General features: G+C 46.1%; 1 protein-coding gene across 1 annotated transcript; it reads right to left on the bottom strand.

Annotated features, from left to right (window-relative positions):
• Positions 1-1,301: 1,301 nt before the first annotated feature.
• On the bottom strand, positions 1,302-21,882 carry LOC143766629 (uncharacterized). Its single transcript, XM_077254434.1, has 7 exons — positions 21,674-21,882; positions 20,886-21,034; positions 20,577-20,756; positions 20,371-20,494; positions 20,194-20,291; positions 12,242-12,332; positions 1,302-5,317 (listed from the first exon to the last, which is right to left on the bottom strand). Exons 2-7 carry the CDS (start codon positions 20,961-20,963, stop codon positions 3,630-3,632), a joined length of 2,259 nt encoding a protein of 752 aa, XP_077110549.1. The 5' UTR covers positions 20,964-21,034; positions 21,674-21,882; the 3' UTR covers positions 1,302-3,629.
• Between the last annotated feature and the right edge of the window lie 595 nt (positions 21,883-22,477).

The raw sequence follows: 22,477 nt of genomic DNA, 5'->3' as shown, positions 1-22,477 counted from the left end.
CAAACCGTACATACTCACCCGTCGGTGTCCTTCAGGTCCCTTGCCGTCTGCTTCCTGCTCTGAGTGCAGCCGTACAGTGAGAGCAGATCGCAGCACCGCTGTGATCTGCTCTCACTTTCCGGCCGGCACTCAGAGCAGGAAGCAGACGGCAAGGGACCTGAAGGACACCGACGGGTGAGTATGTACGGTTTGTTTTTTTACGTTTACGCTTGTAACCAGGGTAAACATCGGGTTACTAAGCGCGGCCCTGCGCTTAGTTACCCGATGTTTACCCTGGTTACAAGCGAAGACATCGCTGGATCGCTGTCACACACAACGATCCAGCGATGTCAGCGGGTGATCAAGCGACGAAAGAAAGTTCCATACGATCTGCTACGACGTACGATTCTCAGCAGGATCCCTGATCGCTGCTGCGTGTCAGACACTGCGATATCGTAACGATATCGTTAGAACGTCACGAATCGTAACGTCGTAGCGATGGAAATTTCAATGTGTGACGGTACCCTAATGGTCACTTGTGATGTAGAAACTCTTTATTCAAACATTAACCATGATGACGGTTTGTGGGCGGTCACATTCTTTCTTGACCAACAGTCAAATTCTGACAGAGTGCATGACTCTTTCATTATTGACTTACTTAATTTTGTTTTGAGACACAATTTCTTCATATTTGATAGGTCCTTTTTTCTACAGACATCAGGCGAGGCCATGGGGGCGCGCTGCGCCCCAGCTTTTGCAAATCCTTTTTTAGGGTGGTGGGAGTCCACGGTCGTCTATGTTTCCAGCCTGTTCACCAACAAGGTACGATATTGTTTGCGGTTCATAGACGATATTTTCTTTATTTGGTCAGATTCCCCAGAGGAATGTCTGGAATTGCTGGACTTTCTTAACCAGAATCCTTTCAATATTTTTTTGACTCACCAATTTTCCTCTGTTGCAGTTTGTTTTCTAGATCTACAGGTCAAATGTCAGGACGGCATACTGTCTGCTTCCCTTTATCGTAAATCTACAGCGGTGAATTGTTTGTTGGAATATCGCAGTTTTTACCCTAGACATACAAAAGATGGAATTCCCAAGGGCCAATTCCTTAGGGTGAGACGGAACTGTACTAATGATGAAGACTTTCGGAGAGAAGCCCACGACCTCACAGAAAGACTCAGAAAGAGGAATTATCCCAAGAAATGCATTTCTCGGGTATACCAGAAAGCAAGGTCACAGTCACAAGATGCCTTATTGGTCTCCACAAAGAAAAAAGCGGACAACTTTGCGCGCTTTATTACAGGATATCATACTCAGTGGACTCAGGTAAGGAATATCCTGAATAACCATTGGAGAATTTTGACTACGGACTTGCAAACAGCACAAGTAGTTAGCCCACAACCCTTGGTGACCGCCAGAAGGGCTCCCAACTTTAGGGACATACTTACGAGGAGCCACTACACCAGACCCATATGTAGACTCAATCGTGGAATTGTCCCCAGAGGTTCATTCCCATGTGGTAATTGCACTGTATGTCAATACATGCATCTCACTCGTGATTCCTTTATTAATCCTACTGATCAGGTGCCGCACAGATTAAAATTTTATATTAATTGCAAAACCTCTGTTATATACGCCATCATCTGTCCTTGCCCCCGTATTTATGTAGGCCAGACCTCACAAGAGCTACGCCGGAGGATCCAAAAGCATTTCTCCACGATCAATACTGCGGAAATTGACAGGCAGAAAGGTAAGACTCTCACCACGGTGGCATCCCATTATTTGACTCATCATTTTGGGAGCTACATTAATACAAGGGTGGTTGGATTGGAACATTTAAGGGCTTCTGGTAGGGGTGGATCATTGCACAAGAAACTGTTACAGGTAGAATCCCACTGGATTTACCTGCTCCACTCTATGGCACCTCATGGAATTAACGAGGATCTCCTCTTTACAGGATTCTTGGGATGACTTCCTTTTTGCGGACAGACAGCCGGACCTTGTCTAGTGAGAATTGTGCATATACCTCGCTGGATTACAACGTGCAGGACCACATCCTTCTATGTCCATTTATATTGGCGTATGAAAATGTATCTTCCTATCTCCCTTTCGGCCTTCGTGATGATGAGTGCCCTGGATATGAACAGTGGAAGAAATATGATTATTTCTGTTTCACCTGGATGCGCATGACTAATCAACCTAACTTGGATAAGGACCACTTTTAATATTGGAGGACTTTATGTATGGGACTGGGTGCAAATTGGGGTATGTGCGAAATCTTATGTCTATATGATGTGGGTTTCAGATTGTATATTGACATTAATTATCTTATATCTATGTATATTGAACATTGTGATTAATTATCAAGTTTCCTTTCAGATCCTAGACAGCCAGCCGACTGCTTTTTACACAATCTAGGCATTTTTTTCTTAACAACCCGGTTTCAGCGCATGTTATTTCTCCTATGTCCTTCTGTGGTCCATCTAGATATAGGCACTCTTATCCCAATAGCCTTTTTTCTCCTGGTGTTTTGACAGTTATGCATTTATGGCTGCCATATCACCTGCTCCCGGGAGCCGCGCATGCGCCCTAGCAGCCTTTCCTCTCTTGGTCCTCGATCCTCGGTTCTCTCGCAGTCCGCCGGCCTTTTGACCGGCGCCTGCGCAGTTCATTACTACAGGCACGCCTCCTTGTCCTCTCTCATGCGTCACTTCCTGCGCTTCCATTCCCGAACTTGATCAGCCACACACCGGTTCAGATTGATTCTCATCACACCAGGTATTTATAAGCTTTATTGGTCAGTCTATGGCCACTTCCCCTGACGAAGCTGTCTTAGGAACAGCGACACGCGTTGGGCCCTCCCTCCGTTACAGCCTACTCCTTGGGCGCTCAGCTTTATTCCATCCTTCTGGATTATTTGAGTCACTTATGCCCTGAACATCATCTGGTTGTCTCAGCATGGTCCTCATCACCGCATTCCAGGTGATGTCCGTGTGTGATCTGGAGATTACATTTTCTTGTACCTTTCCTGGGGCAATTGTCTGGCCCCACTTGTGGCACCTTCATACATTGTTTTTGGGGGGCCATATGACATGTGAGGATCGCAGTATTGCTGAGCCCTTATTAGGTTGTTTATTGAGTGAGGCAGCTGATACAATGCAGGTATAGCTTTACTACTTGTGGGCACTTCTCTGAGCACCAGGTGGCTTATTTGCTTACAACTACCAATATTGTATACATATTATAATGCTATTTTGTCTTGCGTTTGATGTATACTCCACCATTACATGATAAGTCTGCTGTTACATGTGGTAGTTTCAGGAGTATGGACACGGAGGGAGTCATTTTTGGATGTTTTTAATTGTTTTTATTCATGTTACCAATAACACTTTATTGTTGGTGGTGTGCAAATGCTATATTGGCCTCTTTCTTGCGTTTTTCATAGATCATTCTGTAATGACTAATAAAAGAGTTTAATTTTTTGCATTGAAGAACTGAAATAAAATAACTTTTTGATAATATTCTAATTTAGTTAGAAGCACTTGTATGTGACTATGTAAAAACAATTACGAACTTAAAAAATGCTTCTCCCCTGTGTGAATTCTTTGGTGGCTAGAAAGAGATGGTTTCTTCACAAAACATTTCCCACATTATGAAAAAGGCTTCTCCCCTGTGTGGGTTTTCTGGTGGCTAACAAGATTCGATTTCTGGTTAAAACATTTCCCACATTCTGAACAGGAAAAAGGCTTCTCCCCTGTGTGGGTTTTCTGGTGTCTAACAAGACTCGATTTCTGGTTAAAACATTTCCCACATTCTGAACAGGAAAAAGGCTTCTCCCCTGTGTGGGTTTTCTGGTGGCTAACAAGACTCGATTTCTGGTTAAAACATTTCCCACATTCTGAACAGGAAAAAGGCTTCTCCCCTGTGTGGGTTTTCTGGTGGCTAACAAGACTCGATTTCTGGTTAAAATATTTCCCACATTCTGAACAGGAAAAAGGCTTCTCCCCTGTGTGGGTTTTCTGGTGGCTAACAAGATTCGCTTTGTAGTTAAAACATTTCCCACATTCTGAACAGGAAAAAGGCTTCTCCCCTGTGTGGGTTTTCTGGTGGCTAACAAGATTCGCTTTGTGGTTAAAACATTTCCCACATTCTGAACAGGAAAAAGGCTTCTCACCTGTGTGAGATCTATGATGTCTGACAAGAAATGATTTAGCTAGAAAACATTTCCCACATTCTGAACAGGAAAAAGGCTTCTCCCCTGTGTGGGTTTTCTGGTGGCTAACAAGATTCGATTTCTGGTTAAAATATTTCCCACATTCTGAACAGGAAAAAGGCTTCTCCCCTGTGTGGGTTTTCTGGTGGCTAACAAGATTCAATTTGTGGTTAAAACATTTCCCACATTCTGAACAGGAAAAAGGCTTCTCCCCTGTGTGGGTTTTCTGGTGGCTAACAAGACTCGATTTCTGGTTAAAACATTTCCCACATTCTGAACAGGAAAAAGGCTTCTCCCCTGTGTGGGTTTTCTGGTGGCTAACAAGATTCGATTTCTGGGTAAAATATTTCCCACATTCTGAACATGAAAAAGGCTTCTCCCCTGTGTGGGTTTTCTGGTGGCTAACAAGATTCGCTATGTGGTTAAAACATTTCCCACATTCTGAGCAGGAAAAAGGCTTCTCCCCTGTGTGGGTTTTCTGGTGGCTATCAAGATTCGCTTTCCTGTTAAAACATTTCCCACATTCTGAACAGGAAAAAGGCTTCTCCCCTGTGTGGGTTTTCTGGTGCCTAACAAGATTCGCTTTGTAGTTAAAACATTTCCCACATTCTGAACAGGAAAAAGGCTTCTCCCCTGTGTGGGTTTTCTGGTGCCTAACAAGATTCGCTTTGTAGTTAAAATATTTCCCACATTCTGAACATGAAAATGGCTTCTTCCCTGTGTGAATGCTCTGGTGACTGACAAAATCTGATTTCTGGTTAAAACATCTCCCACACTTGGAACAAGAAAATCTATTGTCTGCTTTGTGAAGTTTTTGTTGTTTGAGAAATGACTTTTCTAGGGGAAAACTATTTCCATATTCTGAAAATGAAAATGTCTTCATTGCTTTAGGAGCAGTTCGAGTTTTAATGCTTTTTTTGTGACTTTGATTTTCATTAGTACTAGGCAATGAATCAGAAGACAGGACCTGTTCCAAATGATCAGATGACAGATCTTTGCTGTGAAGGGATGATGGTATATTTGGAGTAATAGCATTCCCTTCAATTGTATCCTGTGGGATCTCAAGATTATCTGATTTAAACATTGAAGATGTCAGCTGTCCTGCTGATCTCCTGGTACGGTCATCTGCCAAGAATAAAACCAATTATTTTAGAATAAAATATCCTTGAATTCTATATTTTTGAACATTTCTACTTAAACGGTCTGCAAAAATGGCAAGTTATGCAAAATGATTACATTTTTCACCAAGACAATGACAGTTTACAGTTTACTAGACTGTGCTCAAAACCACATTAAGCATCCATGCTTTTGGCATTACTATAGTGAGAAGAAACCACTTATTTTACGGCATGTGTATCTCCTGGAGCACAATCTGGGCACTATGTGTTGGGTAATAACTTGGGATATTTGCAATTTTCACTCTCCAACATCCACTGCGCGTGCGAATATCTGGAAACTGCAGTGCAGTCAAAATAGTCACTATTCCTATAGATTAATTTATTGAGGGTTATAATTTACAAAATGGAGTCACTTTATAGGGATTTCATCTGATCTGGTTTTCTGCAATTTTGTCATATTAGGGATTCTGCAAATAGTGCATCCCATCTCCTCTGGTATCTGCTCCTGCAATGTCTGCTTCGGACACCAGACGTGGCTTACTAATTCTGCAGGTGACGCTGGTATCAGAGGTGGGGTTGGAACAAGAAGCTCTTGGCGGTGCAGGCTCTTCCCAGCCACTAAGATTAGGGTGCCTGGCATATGTAGTACCATCCAGTCTGGCAGTATGGGTGTGTGGGCTGTCAGCTGCAGTAATCTGCTCCCTGTTTTAGCCAATTGGAAAGCACCACACCTTTTTAATCAGATAAATTTGTATTAACCATAACAAGATTTACAAAAGATCACATGTTCATACTCATTTTATGTTTTACAGTAAATTAACCCCCCGATGGAGACCATATCAGGAGCAAACAATAATTCGTCCATAGTTGACAATATCAAACAGAGTTCCAGTTTACCATAAGTTGCACTCTATAATACTATATACTAGTATACCATAAATTAATCCTATCCAACCACGGCTGCCATAATTTATGGAAGAAATCCAGCTCGTCTCTGCAGTACTCAAGGTTCCTAAGAGCACAGTGGCCTCCATAATCTTTAAATGGAAGAAGTTTGGGACCATCACAAGTCTTCCTAGACCTGGCTGTCCGCCAAATTGTGCAATCGTGGGAGAAGAGCCTTGGTAAGAGAGGTAAAGAAGAACCCCAAGATCAGTGTGGCTGAGCTCCACAGATGCAGTAGGCAGATGGGAGAAAGTCAACCTCCACCAGTCGGGCCTTTATGGCACAGTGGCCCGGAAGCCTCTCTTCAGTGCAAGACATATGAAAGCCCGCATAGAGTTTGCTAAAAAATAAACACATGAAGGACTCTCAGACTATGAGAAATAAGATTCTCTGGTCTGATGAGACAAAGATGGACCTTTTTAGTGAAAATTCTAAGCGGTATGTGTGGAGAAAACCAGGCACTGCTCATCACCTGCCCAATACAATCCCAACAGTGAAACATGATGGTGGCCGCATCATGTTATAGGGGTGTTTTTCAGCTGCATGGACAGGATGACTGGTTGTGATTGAAGGAAACATGAATGCGGCCAAGTACAGAGATATCCTGGATGAAAACCACTTTCAGAGTGCTCTGGACCTCAGACTTGGCCGAAGGTTCACCTTCCAACAAGACAATGACACTAAGCACACAAAGGAGTGGTATCACAACAACTCTGTGACCATTCTTGACTGGCCCAGCCAGAGCCCTGACCTAAACCAAATTGAGCATCTCTGGAGAGACCTGAAAATGGCTGTCCACCAACATTAACCATCCAACCTGACGGAACTGGAGAGGATCTGCAAATGAAAAATGGCAGAGGATCCCCCAAATCCAGATGTGAAAAACTTGTTGCATCATTCCCAAGAAGACTCATGGCTGTACTAGCTCTAAAGGTGCTTCTACTCAATACTGAGCAAAGGGTCTGAATACTTATGACCATGTGATATTTCAGTTTTTCTTTTTTAATAGATTTGCAAAAATTACTACATTCCTGTTTTTTTCAGTCAATATGGGGTGCAGAGTGTACATTAATGAGAAAAAAAATGAACTTTTTTGAATTTACCAAATGGCTGTTATTGTACAGAAATTCACACTTGGCCTCACTGCACATTTAATGTTGTCAATCATAAAAGCGAAGTTTGCTCAGAAAGACTGGACCTCGTCTTGTAGGGACCATATGAGCACATTCAGCAGCACAGAAGGGAAGAAGGTGGATTCATCCAATATCAGGGATCTAAAAATGACCCAAGTGATCCATAATAGGATGACCAGCCATAGACATAATATTAGGAAAGGTGTAATCTGTCACAGTCTGTTTAGACATTTCATTTTAGAATATGAACGAGATCCCACCAGATTAAGACTCAATATATTAGAACAAATATCAGAACGTGTGTCTAATAGGTCCCAAAGACTTGTGAATAGGGAATCCTATTGGATTTTTAAACTATCCACACTTAAAAAGGAGGATTTTCCATGTACATATATTTTTCTTTATATGGATTTTATTGTGCATCCAATATGCATTTTACATCTATTTGTATTGTTTTGTATACAAAGAAAGGTTTTAACACAAAAAACTGCACCATAGGCGCGGTTTAATTAACGAATTAAGCAATTGGATCAGTGACGCCGTTCTGGAGGATATAAAACATCCACAATGTATCATTTGTATATGCCTGAGGAAGGAGCTGGTTCACATCGGAAATGGGTAGAATATTAAAATGAAAAGTCTGTTGCTTTTTTTTAACGTTTATTTGTTTTGATACCCAACTTTATGGCTCAGCACTTGGCAGAGCTTTTCAAAGCCCTGATTTTTTCCTTCCTCCCATATCACGGATTTTGGAAGCCAACAGCATCATTACTAGAGATGAGCCACCTCCCTAGTGTTCGGTTCGGTTCGTCGAACAGGGACGTGTTCGACGAACTGTTCGTCGAACCCCATTAAAACCAATGGCAGGCAAACACAAACACATACAAACACATGGAAAACACCTTAAAGTTGTCCAAAAGCTGACAAACTGCTCAGAAGACACAACAAACACATGGAAAAGTCACAACTATATATAGTCATGCGAAAAGAAAAGAGGCGGAGGAGTAAAAGGAGGAGGAGACACAGATATAGCCATGTCATACCCTTCTAAAATCAAGAAAGGCTGGAGTAAAAATTTAAACTCACTCTACCAACACCCAGACGTCTTGACAAAAAAAATAAAAAAATAAATATCTTTAGGTAGAATGGCGGCGGGTCCATTCAGAACACTTTCCTTAGTAGACGTAGTGGTACCCCCGTTGGGAGTTGTGCCAAAAAATGAACCCAATACATTCAGACTTAATCCACCATTTGTCATATCCAAGGGGCAGGTCAGTAAACGACAACATCGACGCAGAACCAAGTACAGTACTATGTACTGCATCTCCTTTGACGAGGCAATCAGGCGGGTCTAGAAGTTGGTAATGGGCACCCTAATGCCCAAAACAGACATTCAGGGGGCGTTCCGGTTACTACCTGTGCCTCCGAATGGTGTCCTCCCATTGGGCTGCTTCTGTGAAGGAGCATACTAAATAGATCGCTGTTTGCCCATGGGGTGCTCCATATCCTGCTCACTATTTGAGGCGTTTAGTTGCTTCCTCGAATGTGTCGTCATGGACGTTTGTAAGTCGGCACATATTATCCATTACCTCAACGACTTCTTTTGCCTGGGCCCAAAAGATTCGCCACAGTGTGAAAACACGCGGTAGTCCACCTGTGAGAAGGAGAGAGCTGGAGGGAGAGTGGACACCCCAGAGCCGAGGGGTTAGATTGAGAAAGAAAGAAGGCGGTGTAGCTTGCTTCATGGGTGGGGTACGCTGCTGAGTAGCACTAAATTCTACTAGGCCCAAAAGGATTTCCTGGGCTAGATGCGGTTACAAAATAGTAGTTAGGTAAACAGGCGGTGTAGCTTGCTTCATGGGTGGGGTACGCTACTGAGTAGCACTAAATTCTACTAGGCCCAAAAGGATTTCCCGGGCTAGATGCCGTTACAAAATAGTAGTTAGGTAAACAGGCGGTGTAGCTTGCTTCATGGGTGGGGTACGCTGCTGAGTAGCACCAAATTCTACTTGGCCCAAAAGGATTTCCTGGGCCAGATGCTGTTAAAAATAGTACTTAGGTAAACAGGCGGTGGGTGGCTGGGTTACTCTGCTGACTAGCAGACACTGAAGCTTTGGAGCAGACCTCTGAATCCCAGGCCATAGTATGAGTAAACAACTCTGCAGACGACCCCACCCACCTGGAATGGACGATAGCAAAGTCATGTAAAACTCAGCAAGGGGACTAAATAAAAGAGCCTCCATTGTTTCAAAAAATTCGGTCACAGACACCACTTAAGTGGCATCAATTTCGCCAGAGTTTTTTAAAACGGTTGGTGATGTGCTTTTCAAAAATCATCAAGCTTTTAGTCTCCCCAAGATGACACAGGGGTAGAAAAGTCCTTGCGGATCCAGGATTTGTTCATCTTGATGAATGTTAGTCTGTCTACATTGTCACTGGACAGCCGCGTGCGCTTATCTCTCAGCACACCACCAGCAGCGCTGAACACACGTTCAGAGAGAACGCTGGCTGCGGGGCACGACAAGATCTCCAAGGCGTGAGTGGCGAGCTCAGGCATTTTTCAAGATTGGAAGCCCAAAATGAGCAAGGGTCCAGTTCCACAGTCATGGCATCGATGTTAACTTGGAGATACTCTTGTACCATCCTCTCTAGGCGTTGGCTGTGCGTCAGACTTCTTGTCTCCTGTGGCCTTGCAAAGGATGGTCTAAAAAAATCTTGAAACGATTGGAAAAAGTTGCTGTTACCACCAGATACGATGTTACTGTTACGGTTAGAGTGATGACTCGATAGTCCCACGGTTGGCAAGTTAGAACTCAGAGATTGACTACGTGCACCACTGGTGTTTTGTGGAAAAGCAGATGTTAGATTCTGTAACAGTCTCTGCTGATACTCCTGCATGCGTGAATCCCTTTCTATGGCAGGAATTATTTTGCCAAATTAGCTTTTGTACCGGGGATCTAAGAGTTTGGCAACCCAGTAGTCGGCATTACTTCGGATTCTGACAATCCGAGGGTCATGTTGCAGGTAGTGCAGCAAGAAGGCACTCATGTGTCTTGCGCATCCAGGAGGACCAAGTCCTTGTTGTCTTGGTGGTGGCGAGGTGAGAATCATGCTTCCTTCGTCTGCCCTCTCCCCCCAACCACGCACAACAGAAATTTGATCAAGGTCTCCCTCATCTGATGAGTCTTCCATGCCCAGCGCCAGTTCGTCCTCCACTTCTTCCTCGCCTCCTGAACCTTCCTCAACAGTTTGGCTGCTACCATACGCCCTCGGTAATCCCTCTCCCCCAGCCTCCAATGCCAGCCGCCTTGGTGCTGCCAACCTTCTTGACCTTGGAGGTATTATCCCTTCCGCATACGACTCCTCCTGTTCCTCCTCCTCCTCTTGTTCCACCACCTGACTCCGAACACTGTGTAAGGTGTGCTCCAGCATGTAAATCACCGGAATGGTCATGCTGATAATGGCATCGTCAGCACTAAACATCTTTGTTGCTATTTCAAAACTGTGCAGTAGGGTGCATAGGTCCCTGATATGAGACCACTCCTGCAGCGTGATTTGACCCACCTCTTGAGCTCATTGGCCCAGGCTATACGTCATAACGTATTGCACCAGGGCCCGTCGGACAGTGCAGACACTGCTCCTAGGCCCAGAACTATTAACTGGATTAGATGCAGTGAAAATAGAGATACACAGGCGGTGTAGTTAGCTTCACAGGCGGGCTACTCTGCTGACGTGCAGACTCTGCTACTAAGCCCAAAACCCCAAAACGATTTACTGGGTTAGATGCAGTAAAAATTGAGATACACAGGCGGTGTAGCTAGCTTCACAGGCAGGCTACTCAGATGACTATCAGACAATGCTACTAGCCCAAAAGGATTGGCTGAGCTAGATTACACCAAATGCTGTGAAAAACACTTGCACAGCACTGGCTCAGACCTGCCTGGTAAACAGTGCTATGAACTGCTGTAGCCTACCCTGAAAAGGGCTGATATTACAACTAGTCCCAATTCCTCCCAACTCCCTAAACCTATCTCTCTGACAATTCGCTCCAAAAAAACACTCTTATACTCTGTAGTGCCCACAGCAGCAGCGGTGCCGTCTAACACTAAGCTGCAGCAAGGAGGAAATGGTGGCGACGGGGCAAATGGCTGGTCCTTATAGGGCAAGGACATGTGACATACACAGCCAATGACACATGCCCTTGCTTGTGTGCATCACATGCACATTGCTGTGTGTGTGTGCACTGCTGATAGGCTGAGAGACTGCACCGCCCCTCTGTAAATGCGGGAAAGATAAAAAAAAAAGGAGATCGGCGTTATTTCAGCACAGATCTATCTAACCCCCCCGCCCACTATACACCATTAACAATGATAAACAGTTTTAATGTGCAAATCAAGCTAGGCTTTTGGTGAACGAACAGTTATCGAACAGAAACTCGAACAGCCGAATTTTAAGCAAATTGTTCGGGTTCGTCGAACGACTCGAACACCGCTCATCTCTAATCATTACCCTCCGTTTTCTCTAAAAGGCTCATCATAATATTTTTCTAACTTGTCAGCACATTTACGTACGCTGACATTTGGCTTTGTAGTTTACAGATCTGTGCAGGTAACGGTCAGAGTCTTCTAATCTCAGGGGGTAGTTGGATCCTCCAGGCTATACGTTCTATAGAAAAGGGCTTTCAATGCCCAAAGCCACTTGGACAGTTTTGGGTGGAGGAGAATGTTGTGGTCTAGAGGCAAAATGGTGATCACACGATTGTGATACGGCCGGACTACACCACCGATAAAGCAGCCACAGCCGGTGACTGAGAAGAATCTGTGACTTCTCTGCATTTAGTGGTCACTACTCACCTGGGTAGTCATATGTAGGAATCTCCTCTTTACACCGCTCATCACCCCTCACATATGTCTCTGTAATATTACTATGGGTCAGATCTTCACCCTGAAACAAATATTGTAAAAGTCACAGACAGATGGAGAAGTCCCATCTATGATCAGCTCTAATCCTGCCATCTCCACCGTTCTCATTACACAAGCATAAAACATATAATACTGGTGGAGAAAGTAACACTGAACACATGAAGTTCACAGCCATCTACACATTGTGACAGAGTCACTGGTAAGGTGACAGAAGGGAGATATGTGTCACTGCGCTTAACTGCGTCAGTGATGTGAAACCAGAGCATTTTTTCTCCAGCACACTACGTGTTGTGAGGGTTAAGTTGCATAAACAGGGCTGGTTTTATGTGGACCTTCACAGAGCGGGTGGGAGAAGGTCCACTTTATCTCCCCTGGCAGACCTGCCAGGACCTGCATGAGGTCATGATCATGTGATCAATCACATGATGGGGAAGTTACAGGCTTGGGGTGAAATAACCAAACTCTACAGGCAGTCTGGGCTCAGCTAGCCTGGAGAGAGGACTCCAGAGGCTTTGTGGCTCATCGAGTACAGACTGAACCTGTCCTGCTCCAGAGCGGGGGGCCACCGGCAACATATGGACTGTGCTGCAGCATTTTGTTTTCTTTTGTTGTTTCATTCCTGTTTTAGCCAAAAAGGCTGTTTGTTTTCCCCACAAGTTGGTTTATGCTGCCTTACATTAAAGAGACGGTGTTCCCATTTTTCCTACCTTTGTGTGCCGCCATGTGAGTGAACTACCACATCATAAAGCCTCTTTCACACGTCTCCAGAACGTGAGGTGACAGTTTTCACACGTACCGGAATGAATGGGTCTGTGCACGTCACCGTGTTTCCATGGACCATGTGTCTGTGTGACCCACACGTAGACATGTCCGTTATTTCACTGTCAGCATGGAGGGCAAAACGTACTGCACATGTGCAAATGGAGAACACACATTGATGTCCTCCATGTGACACGCATCAGCACCGGGGAAGAAGCGCTACAGTAAGCGCTGTTTCCCCTCGGCAGGTGCTGAAGACGGCTCTCATCATTCTCCCCTGCTCTGCCGGAGGTCGGCGTGAGCAGAGGAGAATGATGAGAGTTATATTTAAGTCCGAAAGATGACAGCAGGTGGTGGCTTTGGGGACTATTACTCCCATCATCTGACACCTGCTGCCGCTAATATCAGTGAAAGCAGGAGCAGATGATAGGGGTATTCCTCACCCGCCACCTGCAATATATCGAAATAAATGAATGAAAAACCCGGTGTGGGTTCCCCCTATTTTCTTGACCCAACCACGCAAAACTCACAGCTGGGGGCTGCAACCTCCAGCTGTCAGATTCAGCAAGGTTGGTTATCAAGAATAGAGGGGTACCCACGATATTTTTATATTTATTTAAACAAATCATTTTAAAAAATGGCGTGGGGTCCCCCCCATTTTTGACAACCAGCTTTGCTAAAGCTCACAGCTGGGGACTAGTATTCTCAGGCTGGTATGGGGTCATGGATATTGACCCCCAGCCTAAAAACAGCAGCCTGCAGCTGCCTAGAAAAGGTGCATCTATTAGATGCGCCAATTTTGGCGCTTTGTCCGACTCTTCCCACTTGCCCTGTAGCGGTGGCAAGAGGGGTTAATATTTGTGGGGTTGATTTCATCTTTGTATTGTCAGGTGACATCAAGCCCACAGTTTAGTAATGGAGAAGTGTCTAAGACATCTCTCCATTACTAATTCTATAGTTATATGGTAAATAAAGACACAGCCACAATAAAGTCCTTTAATTGAAAAAATGACTACTTTAATATTCTCAATTAAACCATACTTATGACCTCGACTAATTCCACCAAAGCCCTCGATCTCCTGTAATAAAAATAAAATAACAAAACAATAATATACCATACCTGGCTGTCATTCTGTCTCATGCCGTAATCCATGTCTGGGGGATAATTAGTTTTCAACCTGGATGGTGCCAAGATGCGACCGTCCAGGCTGAGAACCACTGGTGAATGAGCTGATGAGAGCGCAGCATCATTTACCATCGGTGACATAATCGAGGCCGGGCTGAACTGCGGTGACCTCAGGACGTGGGAAAATGCCAGTGATGATGTCACCGCTTGTCACTGAGGCTGCGCTCGCAGCAGCTCATTCACCAGTGGTTTTCAGCCTGGACGATCGCATCTTGGCAACGTCCAGCTTGAAAACTATTTATCCCCCAGACATGGATTACAGCGTGGCACAGAACGAGGGGCAGGTATGGTATATTGTTGTTTTTTTATTTCACTTTTATTATAGATCGAGGGCTTCGGTGGAATTAGATGATGCAGTAACTATGGTTTAATTGAGATTAATAAAGGACTCTGTCATTTTTTCAATTAATGGATTTTATTCTGGCTGTATCTTTATTTACATACTTCGGGGCCCCATACTGGCAAAATTTTCGGGGCCCCTTTGAGACTCCGCCCAGACTCCACCCCAGCCCCGCTTCCACCCCTCAAACTGTCCAAAGTCCCACCGCTCTCTCTTGAAAAAACTCCACTTCTCACCAATCACACATTAACAGTTCCCATCACCAGATCACATACATAGCCAGCAGCTTTTGTTTTAGCCAAAATATTTTTCTAATCTGCCACCACAACAAGGCAGACTCTTTTGGCCGAGCTCTACTCTACGCTAACCTATTAAAAATTTGTTAAAATATTCAATACAATTTAGGTATATTATATTTATTTTTCAATTTTTAATATGACCAATAATATCATATACAAGGGACAAATACACTGCACCATGACCAGATCACATATTACCACCAGTGACCTGTAATACCACATACAAGGAACTAATACTGCCACACCATGTCCAGATCACATATTACCACCACAGTGACCGAATAATACCAGATACAAGGAACTAATACTGCCACACCATGACCAGACCACATATTAGCACCACAGAGACCTATACCACATACAAGGAACAAATACCGCCACACCATGACCAGACCACATATTACCACCACATGGTGACGAATAATATCACATACAGGGAACAAATACCGCTACACCATGACCGGACAACATATTACCACTACATGGTGACTGAATATTAAAATACTGATCATTAAGAAAAAAAAACGCAATACTATCACCAAAAGGGCCTTCATACACAGGAGATCTGTACTATGTATGCAGTGTCTGTGTACAGGTAATACAGTGATCACCGGTGACATTATACACAGGAGCTCTGTATATAGTGTCAGTGTAAAAGTAATACAGTGATCACTGGTGACATTGTACACAGGACCACTGTATATAGTATACAGTGTATAGTCTCAGTGTACAGGTAACACACTGACTCACCAGTGACGTCTCTAGGTGTATTTCTTCAGCTTCCCTTTTCATCTTAATCCAGCAAAGACCACCATCACTACTTCCAGCCAGGAGTCGTCTCTGCAGGAAATAACAGTTATCTAGAGCTCTGCTTGCAGAACACACTACTTAATTTTACTTATCATAGTGTCGCTCTGCACAGTAACAGGACGGCCCCCGCCCCCCCCCATTTAAAACAGTATACTCAAAAAATAAAATAAATACATCACTGCAGTAATAATATCCCTTAATTAGCCCCTAAGGTAATAATATCCCTCAGCCTGGCCCCATGTATCTCATTCCTGGCTCCAGCCATATGTTTTCCCATTCTGCCCTCATGAGTACCCATCCTGCCCCATCTGTCCCATGATCCTGCACCATCTGTTCCCATGATCCTGCACCATCTGTTCCCATGATCCTGCCCCATCTGTCCCCATGATTCTGCCCCAACTGTCCCCATGATCCTGCCCCATCTGTCGCCATGATCCTGCCCCATCTGTCGCCATGATCCTGCCCCATCTGTCGCCATGATCCTGCCCCATCTGTCGCCATGATCCTGCCCCATCTGTCGCCATGATCCTGCCCCATCTGTCGCCATGATCCTGCCCCATCTGTCGCCATGATCCTGCCCCATCTGTCGCCATGATCCTGCCCCATCTGTCGCCATGATCCTGCCCCATCTGTCGCCATGATCCTGCCCCATCTGTCGCCATGATCCTGCCCCATCTGTCGCCATGATCCTGCCCCATCTGTCGCCATGATCCTGCCCCATCTGTCGCCATGATCCTGCCCCATCTGTCGCCATGATCCTGCCCCATCTGTCGCCATGATCCTGCCCCATCTGTCGCCATGATCCTGCCCCATCTGTCGCCATGATCCTGCCCCATCTGTCCCCATGATCCTGCTCCATCTGTCCCCATGATTCTGCCCCATCTGTCCCCATGATCCTGCTCCATCTGTCCCCATGATCCTGCTCCATCTGTCCCCATGATCCTGCCCCATCTGTCACCATGATCCTGCCCCATCTGTCTCCATCGTATCCATCCTGCACCATGATCCTGCCCCATCTGTCTACATCCTGCCCCCGTCTCTCACATTCTGCCCCCATGTCTCACATCCTGCCCCCCTGTGCCTCACATCCTGCCCCCGTCTCACATCCTGCCCCGTGTCCCACATTCTTCCCCTGTGAGATTTCCATTCCTTCTCCCTGTGTTTTCATTCTGCCCCCCTGTGTTATTTCCATTCCTGCCCCATGTTGCTTCCATTCCTGCCCCGTTTTCATTCTACCCCGTGTTTTCATTCGGCCCAGTTGTTTTCATTCTGCCCCGTTGTTTTCATTCTGCCCCGTGTTGTCTTCATTCTGCCCCGTGTTTTCATTCTGCCCCGTGTTTTCATTCTGCCCCCTGTTGTTTTCATTCTGCCCCGTGTTGTTTTCATACTGCCCCCTGTGTTCTCTTTCTGCCCCGTGTTTTCTTTCTGCCCCCTGTGTTGTCTTCATCCTGCCCCGTGTCTCCAATCTGCCGCATTCAGAAAAAAAAAAAAACACCTTTCTTCTTACCTGGCCAGGCTCCAGCACCGACGTCCATCCCAGACATTTCAGCGCGGACTCACCGGCGAATGACAATGACGTCATACGCAGGCGATGTGCACGCTGACGTCAGCTGCCAGCCTCCATTGGCTGGCGGCTTTAACTATTGCCTTGCGGGCCCAGACAGGCCCACAAAGTAATAGAACCTGCGTCTCGGGGCCCGGGGCCGGGCCCGATGGGCAGATGAGACGGGGCCCCCTCTGCCCACTGGGCTCCATACGCCAGTCAGGGCAGTAGTGCCCTGATGGCGGCCCTGGGTGTCTTATAGACACTTCTCCATTACTAAGCCATGGGCTTCATGTCACCTGACAATATAAAGGTGACATTAACCCCACAAATATTAACCCCAATTGCCACTGCTACAGGGCAAGTGGGAAGACCCAGGCAAAGCACCATAATTGGCGCATCTAATAGATGCGCCTTTTCTGGGCAGCTGTGGGCTGCTGTTTTTTAGGCTGGAGGGGGCCTAAATCAATGGCCCCTTACCAGCATGAAAATACCAGCCCCCAGCTGTGAGCTTTAGCGAGGTAGGTTGCCAAAAATGCGGGGGACCCCATGCCGTTTTTGTTAAATTACTTATTAAAATATTAAAAAACAAACATAGCATGGGGACCGCAGTGTGAGGATATGGCCGCTTACTGAAGACTATCGGACAAATTAAAGTAGAGCAGAGTCCACCGCTCTAAGGGTACCGTTACACTAAACGACTTACCAACGATCACGACCAGCGATATGACCTGGCCGTGATCATTGGTAAGTCGTTGTCTGGTCGCTGGGGAGCTGTCACACAGACAGCTCTCCAGCGACCAACGATCAGGGGAACGACTTCGGCATCGTTGAAACTGTCTTCAACGATGCCGAAGTCCCCCTGCAGCACCCGGGTAACCAGGGTAAACATCGGGTTACTAAGTGCAGGGCCGCGCTTAGTAACCCGATATTTACCCTGGTTACCATTGTTAAAGTAAAAAAAAAAAACACTACATACTCACCTTCTGATGTCTGTCACATCCCCGCTGTGCTCTGCTTTACAGCCGGCCGGCGCTGACACATTCAGTGCAAGGAAGCCGCTGGCGGGGGACGTGACAGACATCAGAAGGTGAGCATGTAGTGTTTGGGTTTTTTTTTACTTTTACAATGGTAACCAGGGTAAATGTCGGGTTACTAAGCGCGGCCCTGCGCTTAGTAACCTGATATTTACCCTGGTTACAAGTGAACACATCGCTGGATCGGCGTCACACACGCCGATCCATCGATGACAGCGGGTGATCAGCGACCAAATAAAGGTCCTGATCATTACCTACGACCAACGATCTCCCAGCAGGGGCCTGATCGTTGGTCGCTGTCACACTATAAGGAGATCGTTAGCTGGATCATTGCTACGTCACAAAAAGCGTGACGTTGCAACGATATCGTTATGTATGAAGGTACCTTAAGGCTGCAGTCACACTAGCAGTATTTGGTCAGTATTTTACATCAGTATTTGTAAGCCAAAACCAGGAGTGGGTGATAAATGCAGAAGTGGTGCATATGTTTCTATTATACTTTTCCTCTAATTGTTCCACTCCTGGTTTTGGCTTAAAGACTATTTCCAGCACAGAGCACCGGTTACATCAATATTATTGTACTTTAATAGTTAATTTGCTTGATGTGTTTTATTAGTGATTTTCTTGCTCTGTTTTATTAGTGATTTTCTTGCTGTTTTATTAGTGATTTTCTTGCTCAGCAGTTCATGCTCAGGAATCAATGTGTCTATTCAGTGGCAGTCAGCAGAGGAAGATGAGCAGGCTAGAGTTTATGTAAACCTAAGGACAGACTATCAATCTCATTTGTATGAAGGTCTCGCTCCCATTGTACTCCCAAACCTAGGCCCATTGTGTGGTTGGGGATAGTACTCAGGGGAGCCATCACCATGGGAGGTCTCACACAGTCCCAGCTGATGGAATATGCCTTGTTCTGTGAGCTAAAGGAAAATGTTTAAGGGGCGGGAGAAAAAGACATCGTGTTGAATCAGGCAGTTGTTGGAGGGATTTCGATGGAAGAGGATCCAAGCTGGAATGGATGGATGATCTATGGAGCTTTGTAGATTGTTGGCTGGAGGGGTATCCATGAGCTACGGTCTGGATATCCATCGTCTGGAGGAACATAGGCTGTGACTGCATACTATAGCAGCTGGAGATGCAACATCTGTGGGCCAACCAAAAGTTGGCAGACAGTGGGCATCGCCTGGTATGGAGCCAGTGGAACTACCGATCTCAGATTGGGAACTTGTGGACTGAGGACATTGTATGTTGGCCATCCACCTGGATTTGCTGCACAACCATGGATGTATGGAATGAAAAAATGGGTCGCATCGTTAACCTGCCTAGGTGAATTTTATAACCCACAACCTCAGATCTCCACACCCTCTATTCTTGATAACCAGCCTTGCTGAAGCTGACAGCTGAGGGTTGCAGCCCCCAGCTGTGAGTTTTGCCTGGTTGGTTCAAGAAAATAGGGGGGAACCCACACCGGGTTTTTCATTCATTTATTTCATTATATCGCAAGTGGCGGCTGAGGAATACCCCGATCATCCGCTCCTGCTGTCACTGTTATTAGAGGCAGCAAGTGACGGATGATGGGAGTAAGAGTCCCAAAAGCCCCCACCTGCTGTCATCGTTCAGACTTTAATATAACTCATCATTCTCTTCTGCTCCTGACGATCGCCGGCAGAGCAGGGGAGAACGATGAGAGCCGTCTTCAGCACCCGACACCGGGGAACAGTGCTTACAGTAGTGCTTCTTCCCTGACGGCCGTCTGTGTGGTACTGAGGCGGTACACGGTTGCCACACGTGTGCCACAAGTATTACACACACAGACACTGATATCCCCGGTATTGTTTTTTCCAGGACCAGAAATAAACGGAAGTGTGAAATCGGCCTAAGGGAGATCTCATGACACCTTCTCTCCATCTACCTGATGATCCTGAGGAACATTGGGATCTTCTTGTTTACAGTCCTGTGGAAGAAGAGGACGGGGACATCTCTCTGGTGTTGTCCTCTTACTGGATAGATCTGGAGGAAACACATACAGGGACTGAATTCATTCCTTACATACAGATAATTATAGGTCGTATTTAGTCCTGTCTATTACCTGGTGATGTGAGGGGCTGAGGAGACTCCATCTTGACGTCCTTGTACAGATCTCTGTGTCCTTCTAAATACTCCCACTCCTCCATGGAGAAATAGACGGCGACATCCTGACACCTTATAGGAACCTGACACATACAATGATACCGTCATCCCCCGATCCCTTCATAGCGTTACTGTATAATGTCCCAGCATTCCCAGCGGTATCACCTCTCCAGTCAGAAGCTCAATCATCTTGTAGGTGAGTTCTAGGATCTTCTGGTCATTGATGTCCTCATGGATCAGGGGGCGAGGTGGAGGCCCCGTGATTGGGCTCAGGGGTCTTCCCCATCCCTCAGACACAGGGTCCTGACAGCGCTCACTAGAGGTCTTCTTCACCACTGTGTAATCCTGGTTATGGAGAGACACATTAATAAATCTCACTACAGACATTTCCAGAGTCCTCACCTCTCCAGTTCTGTCCATCTGTTATTCCCATAGATAAGAATGATGTAATGTGACGTCATCAGAATCTCTCACCTCTCCAGTAAGCCGGAAGAGGATCTCTAGGGTGAGGTGTAATATCCTCTCCGCCATCTTGTCTCTGTCCATATCCATCCTTGATGGGTAAATCAGGAAATTCTCTTATATAGAAGATCTTCACTGAGAGGATCCGATATTGTAGAGACCTGAATGAGAAGAAGATGAGCCGATGTAACATCATAAGAATCCTGTGTAATAATACAATTACTGGGGATAATAAGGGAAACATATGAGGAGATTTATTATTTTACAGTATTTAGTTTCCTTCTTTCCATCTACTAATAAAACCTATATATTTCGGCCACAGACAACAAGCAGTTTCCCCCTCGGAGTCGGCAGCTGAATACGTTCCTCATAGACTCATCTTCCATAACGCTAATTCTCGCCTCATTTCCCGACCCTGGAATCGGCATTAGTAATACTGCAGGAGATATTCATTACACGTGACAGGAGAAATAACGACTTCATGATGAGGACGACATCTCCATCTCCTACTGCGGCTCTAGGAACAGATCTGTCCAGAGTCGGTCACTGACTCCATCCCCACCGGCCTCTATATGGAGGTTTCCCGTCTTCCCCGCACTGGAATCTTCTATCACGTTAGATCTCAGCTCTGAGTCACACACAGAAGTTTGAGGCTTTTATAGGAGATTGTCGGTAAGAACAAGACAGGAGATATCTGAGGCCGATGTCTCCATGTACGGGGTTTATTTCTCCGGATAGGATGGTTTTCTTTGGTACTTTCCCCCATTAGAAGGGACACCGGTGGATATTGGGGTCTTTACCTGCTACAGTCCTGGTGGGATTTACTCGGTACAGTGGCCGCTGGACAAATCTCACCATCAATTCCCCTCAGACTGAAGGAACATCGCTCCTCTACTCGGATCTATGGATCCAGGATGAAATCCACTGCGGCCCCTGCAAGAAAAGAAGGAGAAAGAGCAGAAGTTGGGGGAGACCACCGTGGCCTGAGATTTCTACGGCTGCTCTGTGCGCACAGGACCTGTGATGAGGTCACAGGAGGGGAGGAGTCAGGGGTCACATGATCAGGGCCTCAGTGTATGCAGGACTCTGCTGTGCTGGTTGTCATGGTGCTGGATGAGGGGAAGTTTATGTGTGGGGTCAGGAGGGGTTTACAGTGTGGATGTAGCAGAGCCGTGTGTGTACGAGGTGTACGGAGCGGAGCCGTGTGTGTACGAGGTGTACGGAGCGGAGCCACGTGTGTACGAGGTGTACGGAGCGGAGCCGTGTGTGTACGAGGTGTACGGAGCAGACCCGTGTGTGTACGAGGTGTAGGGAGCGGAGCCGTGTGTGTACGAGGTGTACGGAGCGGAGCCGTGTGTGTACGAGGTGTACGGAGCGGAGCCGTGTGTGTACGAGGTGTACGGAGCAGAGCCGTGTGTGTACGAGGTGTACGGAGCGGAGCCGTGTGTGTACGAGGTGTACGGAGCGGAGCCGTGTGTACGAGGTGTATGGAGCGGAGCCGTGTGTGTACGAGGTGTACGGAGCGGAGCCGTGTGTGTACGAGGTGTACGGAGCGGAGCCGTGTGTGTACGAGGTGTACGGAGCGGAGCCGTGTGTGTACGAGG

This window comes from Ranitomeya variabilis, chromosome 4 (genome assembly GCF_051348905.1).
Source record: "Ranitomeya variabilis isolate aRanVar5 chromosome 4, aRanVar5.hap1, whole genome shotgun sequence".
Taxonomy (NCBI): domain Eukaryota; kingdom Metazoa; phylum Chordata; class Amphibia; order Anura; family Dendrobatidae; genus Ranitomeya; species Ranitomeya variabilis.
This window is presented reverse-complemented; position numbering and strand designations above follow the sequence as displayed.